The sequence below is a fragment of the Galeopterus variegatus genome, unplaced genomic scaffold (genome assembly GCF_000696425.1).
Source record: "Galeopterus variegatus unplaced genomic scaffold, G_variegatus-3.0.2 Scaffold4825, whole genome shotgun sequence".
NCBI lineage: Eukaryota > Metazoa > Chordata > Mammalia > Dermoptera > Cynocephalidae > Galeopterus > Galeopterus variegatus.
The window spans coordinates 86,861-100,738 of record NW_007730936.1 but is presented as its reverse complement, the minus strand read 5'-3'; the positions used below and the strand labels follow the sequence as shown (position 1 = coordinate 100,738).

The 13,878-nt window shown below is 39.7% G+C and overlaps 1 protein-coding gene across 1 annotated transcript in view; it reads left to right on the top strand.

Annotated features, from left to right (window-relative positions):
• The window catches only part of EXPH5 (exophilin 5), a 77,100-nt gene extending 70,490 nt beyond the window's left edge, over positions 1-6,610 (top strand). The window contains exon 6 of the mRNA XM_008588438.1: positions 1,039-6,610. Within this exon, the coding sequence (XP_008586660.1) occupies positions 1,039-6,431 (5,393 nt within the window). The 3' untranslated portion in view covers positions 6,432-6,610. The remainder of the gene's footprint in view (positions 1-1,038) is intronic.
• Positions 6,611-13,878: the final 7,268 nt, after the last annotated feature.

Below are 13,878 nucleotides of genomic sequence, written 5' to 3'. Positions count from 1 at the left end.
ACGTTGTTGGTTGGAGGGAGGGGGGAGAGGGAGGAGGCAGGGAAGTTTCGGTAATGGGCCACAATAATCAACCACATTGTATATCGACAAAATAAAATAAAATTAGAAAAAAAAGAAAACTGTCAATTCTTTGTTAAGTTAAACAAATACATATTCTATGATCCAGCAGTTCTACTCCTAGATATTGAAGAGAAATAAAAGAATACATCCACTCAAAGACTTGTTCATAACAGTTTCATTTATAATACTCCAGAACTGGAAATAACCAAATATTCATCAGTAGGTGTTTGGATAGCAAATTGTGTCATATCTATAAAATGGAATCCTCTTCAGTATTAAAAAGTAATTAACTATAGGTACATACAATGACGTGGATGAATCAGAAACATTATGCTGAGGAAAGATGTCAGACACACAAAAAAGTGCACACTATATGGTTCTATTTATATGAAATCCTAGAAAAGAGAAATGTCACCTTTAGTGATGGAAAACAGTGGTGAATGGGAACTGCCTGGGACAGGGCATGAAAAAAATTTTTAGGGTGATGGAACTAATTATTCTATATCTTGATTGTGGTAGTTGAAAGGAATAGAACTAAACACTTAAAATTACTGTATTTACTTTATGTAAAATATATCTCAATAAAGTTGATTTTTAAAAATCATTAAAAAAAATGGTAGAACCAATACTGCAATTTACATTATTAATTCCCTTTTATTACTAACCAATGTCTTACAAAGGCCTATGTCTTAGAAAAAAACATGATTAAAATTCATTGTTAGAAAAAATATAGCTTTATGTCCTTAAGTCATTAGGTAAGGTTTACTTTGAAAAAGTATGACTTGAAAAAGTATGAAAAAGAAACTTCCATTACAGTCTTGCATAAGTCAGGCTACCTTATATCCAAAATTAATATAATCATTGCATTCATGATAATATGATACAAATTATGTTTCTTGAAGATGGGTGTTTTACAACTCAGATTATTATTTAACTGTAAAATCATATCCAAAAAATTGACTCCTATCTTTCTTTCAGTTTTAGATGATTTGGATAGCAAACTGGCTCAGGAACAATCTGCAAGTTCAGTGAATACCAGAATGCCCCCCACCTATGGATTAAGAACACAGTTCAGTCATTTTTACTCCAGTGGGAACAGACACGATAATCTCACAGGAAGGCACAAAAATAGCTATAATGAAACTTCCAATATGTCTATCTATGACATCCTAAGACCAAGAACTCCTAGGGAAGGTTTTAAAACCTTTTCTCCTAGGACAAAAACAATTTATGATATGTACAAGACAAGGGAGCCCAGAGTCTTAAAAGAAGATGCTGTGCAAAAGAATACTTTTGGTAGTACTTCCCTGTGTTTCGACAGCAGGCGACGATCAACCCCACCAGCCACAAGGCATTTCACAACAAGAAGCTTACATTTTCCAACCGTGACTAAGAGCAAGCATGGTTTTGTGCCGCCACACCACCAGCAGAGCCCAAAGAGAGTTCCTCTATCAGCCATCATATGGAATAGATCAGATTCTTCTACAGATAAGCAGAACCAGGAAGAGTTTCTGAGGGTACCTTCACCAATGGAAATTGACTCTACTGACCAGTATATGTATCCCAGGAGTTTTCAGGAGAACAGAAGAGATGAATTGTACCATTCACAGAATGTTTTCCAAAGCGTTAGTTTAAATGCCCCCATGGATAATGCAATGAGTCCTGACACATTTGAGAACTCAGAGAATATGCCATTCTACCGTAAAGACAACTCATTTGCTAGATCTTTCTTTAGCAATACCTTTGGACGAAGCAGAGAACAGAGATTTGGACAAAATCCTTTTTGGGGCCAACAGGAAGAACATTCCTCCTGGTCTGACTTTCATCAAAGCAGGAAGCCATCCACTTCTTCTGACAGAGACTTTGACATGATTTCCATTGAAACAAATAGTGCATCAGCTGTTCATGGCCATAGTGTTTCTTCTCAGCACTGGGGATCGATTTCTCCTGGTTATGGAGCAGATGTTTCCAAAGTCCAAGAAGAGGCACATCCCTGGCAGTCTGATGTTCAGATGTCCACACTGGAGAGTTTGGAGGTATCAAAAGGTAATGGGAACCAGCTGACTCCTCATTATGGCACACCAAATGTTTGCTCCATGTCTGGTTCAAGTTATCACATCACATCTAGTGGGTTGGAATATCAACAGGACAGTTCTCCTATAGTAGTACATAAAAACAAAGAATTTTACTCATTGGGTATTGCTCAGACTCTAGCATCCTCATTCCAAACTTCCTTTCCCCAAATTCCTGATGACAGAGGGGATTCTCAGAGTCCCAACTTTCAGAATCCCACAGTCACTATGCAGAAAATTATTCCTGATAAGCCTGCCTCTCTTCCAATAAGAAGCCATACAGAAGTCACTGTGACCAACAGTGATTCCGTTGATTCTCCACTTCTTGCTGAAAGCCAGCCCAATATCTTGGCTACGGAAGTGAATTATAAGAAAGACTTGAATGAATCTCTTTCAGAAGAAGACAAACTAAACAAGAAGGACCAAATAAACATGACAGATGAAATACCCCAATCTATTTCACAGACAGTAATTTCTAACCCTTTACCTGATTTTCAAAATCCCCTCTCCCAGGATTCAGCCAAGAGCAACAGGTTTATTTCAAATGTATCTATGACAATAACTTCAAAAAGGTCACCCAGAGCCTTTTCCAGGAAAGATTCCTCCAAAATTTATATATCACACAGAGATAAAGCCAATGAACTTAAAATAGACCAGAGTTTTGATGGTAACAGACAACTTGGCTCAGCAACTTCCCTTCCTTTCATTCAGAAAAGTAGAACACCACCATCTTTCCCCAGCCTGAGTCAAGATTGTCACCAGGAATTAACAGAAAGTAATGAAGATATTTCAAGTATTAATAAACCTACAGGTAATCAAAATGCACAGTCTCCAGGGGAGCCTGTTATTTTAGACACCAAGGGAGAACAATGTACCACAACTCATTCCATTAACTATACCAAGTTGGCTGCCGGGCACAATATCTCATGTGATTCTTTAGGTGTGTCATCAGGTGCACTACCAGATTCCTCATCATGGAATAATTCTTTCCCTGATGCTCTTGTGATTTCTTCTACTACAGGGTTCTCCAGGAGAAGCCCTTCAGATGAAGATTCATCTCTGGGAGAAAGAGAAGGAAAAGACAATGCTAGCAAGAGCCAAAGTGATCCATTTGCTGTATGCCCCTCAGAAAACCAAAAGGACGATGATAGTTATGTGCCTGTCTATAATGAAGTGGTTGATTTTGTCAAATGCCACTCACACTCTCCTTTCAGGAGTGGAAAGGGGAAAGGAAAAGTAAGACGTCACATATCCTGTATTGAAAAGTTAAGCAAAACAGAAAGTAAATCAACACCTACAAATGATAGCAGTAGCGTCATTGAGGTGAATCAGAGCAGTTCCGAAGCTTCCAAGTTTGACACAATTTATTGTACCTTGCCAAGAAAACCAGCTAGTTTTCTCACAAATAATAGGCAGTCTGAAAGTAAGATAATGGCTGCTTCGTTTAGGAATGGGCCGCTTCCATTCCAAATCAAACATAATGTGGACGATCCAATAGGAAAGCACACATCAGACGAAGTCAGTCCCAGTTCTCCTGAGTCAATTAGTGAATGTGCCAAAGTCATTTCAAACTCAGTTCCAGTAGCAGCTGAAGCCATGGAAAGGATGACAAATATGAAAATCATGAAATCTTCTGTGAGAAAAGGACCACTTCCGTTCCTTATCAAGAGGACTATGTCATGTCCTTCAGGAGATCCATGTGCCTCAAATGGAAGGGATGAAAGAAAAAAATCAGCAGTCTCAGACACGAGTGCTTTTGCCATAACACCAAGGCCTAGGGAGAGGAACATTAACCCTCTGGAAAGTGACTCCTCTGTTAGAGACTGTTATTTAACCAAAAGATACCACCAAAAGGAATACGCTCAAGAATGCACTGAAAAGGATGGCAAAATTGCTGCCTCCAGGACAAGTGTATTTTCTCTTTCAAACAAAGACTCTGTACCTTTTGGTTCAGATCTGTCAGGAAAAGAAAGTGGGAAAACAGTACATAAATTTAAGACTACTAGTACGTTTTCTGTTTCTGGTGATGAAGATAATGTAAAATGTCTTGAGGTGGTTTCAATATATTACACTCTACCAAGGAAACAGAGCAAAACATTCTGTAACCTCCTTCAACAGTATACACAAAGTACTGATTCACTTACAGAATCACCTCAAGTGGAGACTGAAACATTTTGTAAAGCTTTAGAAAAAAACGAACTAAACTATTCTGTGCAAGAGCAGTCAGGAACACCTTTATCTGAAAATCTAAAGATGCTGGTTAACTCTGCTCAGAAGAATAGCCGTTGTCTTCCTCATACCACTGAGAATATGACCATCTTGCAGTTACCAAGTAGAAGACCCTCAGAGTCTACATTACAGGAAATGGTTTCTGTTGAGGCAGATGTTTCTCCTCATAAAGGAGAATCTAAAACTACAGAGATTTTCCCAGATAATTTAGCTAAAACTCCTCTGGATGATTCACAAAGCAGGAAAGAGAGAGGAATCAAGTTGCAAAGTGAAACTCTGCATACCTCATTGATGCTTCAAGAAAAAAATGGTACAGAAGAAAAGTATGAAAATTGTCAACAATTTATTAATTCAGGTAACAGTGGTTCTTCTAGTCTACCAGCCCATTCAGAAGATCATATTGAAAATTTCCAAACCAAAAGAAGTTCCGGGGTGTGTGCAGGTAGTGAAATAGTTGCTACATTCACTGGAAATGGAAAGTGTCCTCAGAAAGATCACACAGCCAGAGCTGTAGATAATGGCATCAGTGGATCACAGTGTAGGGAAGTCAAAGGGGAAATCAGAATAGATTGCCAAAAAATGACTGAGAAAACACTTTCTGACTCAGAAAACCAAGTCTTTGCTCTTATTCCAGCATTGCATAAACTACAGCTTGTTGAAGAGACTCATTCAGGGGACACAGATTTAGAGAGCTTGCAGACTGAACCCAGAGGATCACCTCAAAGAAGTGAGGAGGTAAATATGACAGAGAACAGGAAGGCTAAAGATGAAATGCAGAAGTTTGCATGGGATCCACCTTTACTTCCTGGGGGAAATAATAAAAATGAAACCAACCTGGATGACCTAGAAAAAGAGGAAGACAGATCTTCAGTTAAACACAGATGGCTAACCAAGTCTACAGCAATCAGAAAATTCCCAGCTAAAGAGTTAAGTCCCAGAAGACATGTAGCTACTATCATCCCCCAAAGTGGGAGCAGGTCTGGCTTTGGCTGTTTATCTCTCGGCACACTGGAGTGCAACCCACTGTCCCCTGAGCCTACTACAAAGTCCTCAGAATCCATAGGTGAAAGCAGGTCAAGTAATGATGGAATGAATGTGGAGAAATCTGAGAACCTTCTCCAGGTTACTGTAATATCCAACAGAGAACCTTCTATACGCTCCAGCAATCAGAAGTCTGACAGCATTTCACAACTACATCAGAATGGGTTTAATAATGTCTCAGAATCACCACCAAAGCATGAGAATTCTAAAGACATAACAGCTCAGATTTTGGAAAGAGAGTCAGGAGCCCCGGACCAGCTCAAATTCACCAGCCTCAGGGAAGCAGACTTCTCCGACCATCACAGGAGGCTGAGCTCTCCTTTTCCACTGGAGCCTGCACAGAAATCTACACTCAGTATCCCTCTAGCCAGTTGTCAGCAGCAGCAAAGGAACGCTTCATCCCTGGAGTGGGAACCTGAGTCACACCTCTATCGTTCAAAGAGTTTAAAAAGCATCAATGTGCACGGTGATCTGCTACACAAAAGTCATCCTCCAAAAGTCAGGGAGCGCCATTTTTCTGAAAGCACTTCTATTGACAATACCCTGAGTCGACTGACCCTTGGGAATGAATTCTCTGTCAACGATGGGTACAGTCGAAGATTCAAATCATTTTCTGAATTTCCTTCCTGTGATGAAAATGAAAGTTGGACTTTGTATAGCAGCAGGACAAAAACAGGTCCCAAGTCTGCATCATCTATATCCAGACCTATCGACTACGGTATTTTCGGGAAAGAACAACAGTTGGCTTTCTTGGAGAATGTAAAGAGGTCACTCACACAAGGAAGATTATGGAAACCAAGTTTTCTTAAGAACCCTGGCTTCCTGAAAGATGATGTGATTAACCCTCCCAACCCATCAGAGTTGTTAAGCTCAAATTCTCCTAGTGGTCAGATGCCCGAAGATGGCTTATCTCCAAATAAACCACTTAATATCTATGAGGAGGACCCAGTGGACTCAGATTGTGACACAGACACAACCACAGATGATGAATACTACCTGGATGAAAAGGACAAAGAGTCAGAACTGTGAGGCTTTTTTAATAAAATGCATAACCTTTTCGCCAAAAGCTTGTCATGGAAAGGAAGTGTAAATGTGTGTGTCCATGGGAAAGGCAAATATAAAAGGTCTAGTCTGGGCAGTGCCTGCTCTCAAACAGCCCAGATTTCCTTTTTTCCCTCTATATGCTATATATATACTTCCTGAATTCCAGAACAATGAATTTTCTGCTATTTTCTCCTTCCATGTCTGTTCTTGGCCTGCCTTCTCCCCGACTCTCCGCTAACTTAATCTCAAATTCACTGTCCAATTTTGGCTTTCTGCTTTACTGTCCCCCTAAAATGTTTCCACATTCATTGTGATTTGCAACCTTAATATCCCAGGCACATGGAAAACTTATTAATTACTCAGCAGAACTGCAAAACTCTGTATTGCCTCTTCCCGTCTGTACCTTATACTCATGACATTAAATAAAATGTAGGGACAATGACGGTAGAGTAAATATTATCACCCTGTTTGACTCAACAACATTTAAGAGTTTGAGGAATTTTTTTTCTTTGAGACAAAGATAAAAGAATTTTCATAAGGACGTCCTGTTATATCCATAATGGAGCCCAGGAGGCACATATTTAAAGTACATGTTGAAGTTATAGATTTATAGATGAGGAGCTGAATCACTAATAAGCTAATAGAATATTAATACTCCTACGAATATCTCTGAAACAGGCTGAATTATTAAGGGCTGAGTTTTAATCAAGCCAAGGACTTAGGCCAGGCAACCTTACCATATGGATAGTGGCGTGGCCACAGAATTTCTGTTTATGAAGGGAGCATAACTGAGGGGAGGAGACAAGAAGACTTCTCTTCATGGCACTGACATCTTTACTTCAGCTCTCCCATTTTTTTTTCACATTCTGCCAGAACTAGAACTATCCATTTTCACATTTTCTTTATTTGCAGGATAGAATACTTCTTTTCAGGTGGGACATTTCAGTTACAAGTATCAAGAGGGAACCTTGGCCAAGTCCCAAAAATGCTGTCAAGTCAGAATTGACACTAGGATTCACAGGCATCTCTGCAGGATCGTTTAGCAAATCCTTGGGAAATTCTAAGGAAGAGTTCCTAAGTACCTGTCACTATGACTTTTTCAATAATTTATCTAGAGTAAATCACTTCTGATACCTCCTGATAATTTGGCTTTCCTAACTTTTGTTACTGTGCAGAACATCTGGGGATTTCTCTCCTAATTCAAGATAAAGACCAATAGATGGTGGTGAAGATAATTTGCTAGAACTAGACAGCATGCAATCTTGGGTCTCAATACTATCATGCTGATAGTAATGTAAGAACTGATAGAAATGCAAGAAAGAGCTATATTATTATTATCCTTCTAATAATTGTCTTGCCTAGAACAAAGTGCCAGGGCTAGTTTACATTGTTCCCATGAAACTCAAAATGAATGAAGATGAGGTAATTAATGTGAAAGCTATTCCTTAAATCTGTCAACTGTTTTAAATTTGAAGCTCTGACCAATCTTGAGTGCAAAGAGACTGATGATAAAATTTTAAATCGACTGTTCTGAACTTGTCAATTCAAATTTATATGGTAAAGAATAACATTTTATTTTTGTTTCATGTATGTTTATAAATTCTGCCTTTCCTCTTTTACTACTTATCTGCTTGAGTAAAATTTTCATAAATCATGACCTATATTTTCTTATGTTAAGATATTCAGAGTTAATATTTTAATTAAGTCTTGATTTTGTAATGATAAGCTTGTTAGCTCTATTTCAGTAAATACTGAGTCTACATGTATTCTACAAAAGGTGAGATAAAGTTATTTTTCAGTGAGCTTAGGCTCTATCAACAGTTAGGTATGTTAACAAAAGGATGAACAACTGCTTTGGGGCCCGACTCTGTGCACTGGAATCTATTGTCTGAATTCAAAGTAAATTGATTACCAGTGCTCAGTTGCACTATTTGTAATGTTTGCTTGTTGGTCTGGCTCAAGTATCAAGAAAATTGAAAATTCAAGAAAATAGCACCTTTTATAGTTTTATACTTTTGTAAAGCATTTTGCTAAAGAAGTAGAGCAAATTTCTATGTATTTTAACATACAAATTGCTGCTTTTTTAATGTTCATTTTTGGTATAGCTATGGTAATTTATAATAGTCATTTTTATATTCATAACTTGTTTTCTAAAAGATGTCATTATTAAAATAATTATCCATGTAAATGGAGTAAATCATAAGAGTATCAATACAAATAAGTACCTTGTAAATTATTAACTTGTTTAGATATTAGACTTATGTGACCATAAATTTTATACTGTAAAGTTCATTTAAAATAGGGTTTAATGAGATTATAATTTTTAGAGACTTCCTTCTAAATAATTTACCCTTACATTATAAATACATTGATAATAAAACTCCATCTGTTACTAACAAGGGTTTGGTTGGTGATAAGCTTATAAAAGCTATTTTGTATAGGAGGTAAGCATGTGTACTGAAGGTGGTGAAAGAAAGTTCACTTAGGTTATGGTGAAGATGGAAATCAAATTGGAAATTTCACACCTCCATAAAATTAATATGTTCCACTGAACTCCAAGAAGTCTTATTGCTAAGAGTTTATTGTTAATAATGTATCAGAGTATCCCACCTAAATGTACAGTGTAAATATGTAAATATTTTACTTTCTAAGCAAGTTTGTGAATGAATGTATTGCCACTTAGTGGTTGTTTGTGTCTAGCAATTCTGTGTTTCTGAAACAAATAAGCTATAAACACTTTTGTTAAAACTTTGTCAAATAATCCTTTTATGTAGTTGTTCTTAGATCTATTCTCTAGGTATGAAATGTGTTACAGTACAAGGTGCAAATTTAAAACAATGCCTGTGTTGAAATAAAAAAGATTTAAACAGTTGTACTGTTTGGTTTTATCCCCGTCCTCAAATGATTGAGTGAAAGTTTCAGGAATAAAAAATAAAGGGGGTGGGGTGGGAAGCGAAAGTATTCAAAGGAATCTTGTGGTGGCAATTGAATGAGATTGACCACATAGGTGGTTTTAAAAAAACAATGGCTTGCTTCTTTCTTCTTTCATTTGTACTCAAAAAGCAACTAACCAGCATCAAGAGGTCAGTGTTCCTGGTTGCATAATAGGACAGGAATGAGGAAAGTCTGGCATTGTGGTGGTGGGGGTTATATTTATGGAGGAAGAGGGAGCTACATAGAGTTGAGGGCCATCCATTGCACTGATGACAGATAAGCAGGTCTTTCTAGTTGAATCTAAGACATGTGATGTTAATTCTTGCTAATTTGTACTAATCTTTTATCTTTCCTGGAATAGCAACCCAGAGCCCTTTCCTTACCAAAGACTGGAAAGTGTCATCATCTTAAATATGGACAGCATTTTATTCAAAATATTGTTACTGTTCTTTATTAAAATTTAAAATACATTGGATCAGCTAGGATTTTTAGTGGTAGACAATAGCATCCTCTCTAGCTGGTTCAAATAGAAGATTTATTAAAGTGTATACTTTGCTCACACATTCATTGGTAGGGCTGAGGAGATAGATTCTAAGCTGAAATTCCAGAACCAATTCCTAAAGCCATGCCAGAGAATTGGACTTGCCAAGGGAGGTGCTATGTCTGTTATAATCAGGAAGATGCGGAATCAGGACATTAAGTGGGTCAATATGCTGAATCACCCTATTCACTTGCCCCAGAAATGACTGCAAGAGAAATAAAAACACAAGTGTGTATAGATTTACACATAGTTTTTATTGCTACAATGTTTTTGTGGCAAAAGCTGGAAACAAGGTGAAGTTAATAAGAAGTGACTGAATACAGTATTATGGAACATTATATATGTAGTATTATGAAACCATTAAAAAAATAAAATAGACCTAGACAAGTTGATTTGGAAAATTTTGTGAGATTTTTTTTGAGCGAGAAAGGCAAAATCCCATTTTTAATAAGCATTAACCAAAAAAACTGTATATGCATGTGTACATATGGAGGGACACATCCTAGGTCAGTTGTTTTGTGGCCAGGTTTGGGAAGCGGGGATGGGGTTTGAGAATAGGAGAAAAGAAGAGAAGGTATATTCAAGACCGTCTTCAAAAAAGAAACTAAAGGGGCCGGCCCGGTGGCGCACTGGATAGTGCGCCGCTTGGGAAGCGCGGCAGCGCTCCCATCCGAGGGTTCGGATCCCACATACAGACCGGCTCCCGCTCACTGGCTGAGCGAGTCGCGGGAGCAACACCGAGGCTTGCGATCCCGTTGCCGGTCCCCGGTCCAGTACGGGGGCAACACTGAGGGTTGCGATCCGTTGCCGGACACGGAAAAAAGACAAAAAAAAAAAAAAAGAAAGAAACTAAATATACATGTATATAGAAATATTGAGATGTGTGTATATAATTATGATTATGCACTTATGTAGAATTATATATCAGTGGGTATGCAGGTAAAGATAGTTTTTTGAAAGATTTACTCTCCAGGAGAATATTCGATAAGTTACTTTATTTATTCCTTATTCTTTATTTATTCTTTAGTTATTTATTCTCCAGGAGAATATTTAATCAGTTACTTTCTTTTTAAAAATTGATCATCGTACTTGATTCTACAAAACTCTGTATTTTAATAACATAAATGCTACCACTAAGTAGCCCTCTAGGCCCATGCTTTCTTCCCCAGGCATCCTTTCCACATTGTGTTGTCATTCCAGTCTGGGGTAAACTCGGAAGTACTTCTAGAAATGTTCTAGAAGCATGTACTAGATATTGATATGATTGTTTGCCCAGTAGACACTTTTTTCTTTGGGAACTCCATTCTCTGAATGACACCCTCTGACTGTGGAAGAATCAATATTCTTTTTTCTTTTTTTTTAAGATGACCGGTAAGGGGATCTCAACCCTTGGCTTGGTGTTGTCAGCACCACGCTCAGCCAGTGAGCAAACCGGCCATCCCCATATAGGATCCGAACCCGTGGCCTTGGTGTTATCAGCACCGCACTCTACCGAGTGAGCCACAGGCCGGCCCTGGAAGAATCAATATTCTTACATGATCCTAAGAGTCTGGGCACAGTCTGTTGGTTCAGAGATGACTCAGGCTGGATTAATGAGTAGTTGTTTTTTAGGAGGAAATACCCATATATTATGAGATTCTGGATGCAAGTTAATATTTAAACCAATTGTCTCACAATCTGATTATGAGACTGTAATTGTGGAAGGGTAGAGAATGAGTTTATATCCCCAGCACCTTGCAAAATGCATGATGACATCACGTGGGTGCTGAATAAATATTATTGAAATAATTAAAATTTTATGCATTCAGTGCTCCTCTCTTGTAATGCCACCCACTTCAGGCATCCATGATGGGCCTTTTGCAATGTCCCTGCGGGATTTGGGGGGCATAGGGAACCAACATGAACCAAAACAAAACTCTGGCTACTCCTTCTGCAGTGAATAATAAAGTCTTTTGTCTCTGACCCAGGAGTCTTGTGTCTTTCAAAAGCATCCTTGAAACAGTAACAATTTAACTCGTTAGCTTGTAAGGTAAAATCCCAGACCTTGCACAGTTCTTAACACCCATATATATATATTTTTTGTCTTTTTGTCTTTTTCCGTGTCCGGCAACGGATCGCAACCCTCAGTGTTGCCCCCGTACCGGACCGGGGACTGGCAACGGGATTGCAACCCTCGGCGTTGCTCCCGCGCCTCGCTCAGCCAGTGAGCGGGAACTGGTCTGTATGTGGGATCCGAACCCTCGGGTGGGAGCGCCGCCGCGCTTCCCAAGCGGCGCAATATCCAGTGCACCACCGGGCCGGCCCCTTAACACCCATATTTTAACACCGATACCCTATTTACATTCCCTCTTTGTCTTTCCTCTCCACTAAACACAGGTATTCTGAAGTCAAAGTTCAATACCTAAAATATAGTATGCACTAAATAAATATTTGTTGAATGAATAAAGTTTGATTAATGATAAAGAATCTGGTCAAGGAATTGGCTGATCTAAAGAGATAGCGTCTTATGAGATGAATTAAAATGAGAAAGAAAACAGGTTAGTACAGACTCAGTATTGCTAAACAAGAGTGTTCAGATAAAATTATATGGCTTCCTTGATGTGCTCACAAAAAAACTGGGTGTTACCCCAAGTGCTATATAATTTATTAGGCCATATTTCACTATCATCCAGTACCAGCTGTCAGATTATTTCTCAGGAAAAATTTTTAAAGTCTGATTTTGGAAGAGTGAACAAAATGTGTTCCATACACTCTTTTAAAGTGATAGTTGGAACTGAGTGCAGCTTCCCATTTAAAGCATGCAGACACACCCCCAAAAGATAAGTTTATCAATGAAAGTAATACCAAGTAATGCTACACTTGAGCCCTACAATTTACCAGTGATTTACTACCAGTTTCTGATAATCTTTTCCAAAGTATGAAGAATACTGTCCATAACCTCTGCTCAGCATTACTAAAATAGGTCAAGAGAACGGGTGAAAATGTGGGAAAGATTTTGCCCTCATAAAACTCGGTCACAGAAAAACTGCTGAGTAGGCCAATTAAAGCCATGGTACGACCACAGGGCTGCCCACTGCCTGGTTCTGACATTTTCGGATGGAAGCCTGCTAAGAGGGTGCAGAAACCCTGTGTCCATTCTGGGGTGTGAGTTCCCTGAGGAGAATCTTTATTTCCTTTGAATATATCGAAACCATAAGCAGATTTTAAAAAGGAAAAATAACCAACAAACGTTGATAAAAACGGTCAGAAAAGAGAGGCAGACAGTAGCGTCTGGCTCTTAGGGCCCCTGCCACTCTCTTCCTAGATCCAACTTCCAGCTTGAGACGCTGTGGAAGTGGCCAAGACGAACCATTCCCCATCGATTGCAGGGGACAGGAGGTTCCTGGCTTTGAGGTGAAGCTCATCCACCAGGCTCAATGCAAGGCCGAGGCCCCGCCTTCTGCCGCTCCAAGGCCCAGCTCCTCAGCCCGAGCTTGGCTCAAACTCCGCGGACGCTCAGTAAACTCGTGGTGAAAGAAGGGGAGTGTGGTAGGAAGGGGGAAAGGGAAGGAGTGGAGGGAATCACGGCTGAGCAGAAAAGAAAGAAAACAGGCGACCAGAGAACGTGGCCGGTGCTGGTGTCAACAGAGGGCTGCGAGAGGGGCCGTGGAGGGGAGCGGCAAGATCATTTCCCTGACCTACATCGAGGTTCTTCGCGGCGGGTCCCCTCCTCTCTTCCCACAGGAATGACCACTGGGTCTGCGTCCTTTAAAAACGGTTTCCACTGAACAGTCGACAAGCTCAAACGACCAGGGGTGGGGGCCGCGCGCCCGAGGCCTCGGCCGTCAAGAGCGCGAGCCCGCACCCTGGGACTCGGTGCTCGCCACCACGGCTGGAGCAGGCGGGTGTCCGCCGTCCACGCTCGGCAGAGCGGACGGCCGGTGTCTGCGGCGCTCGCTCACGGTGCCGCCCCGAGAG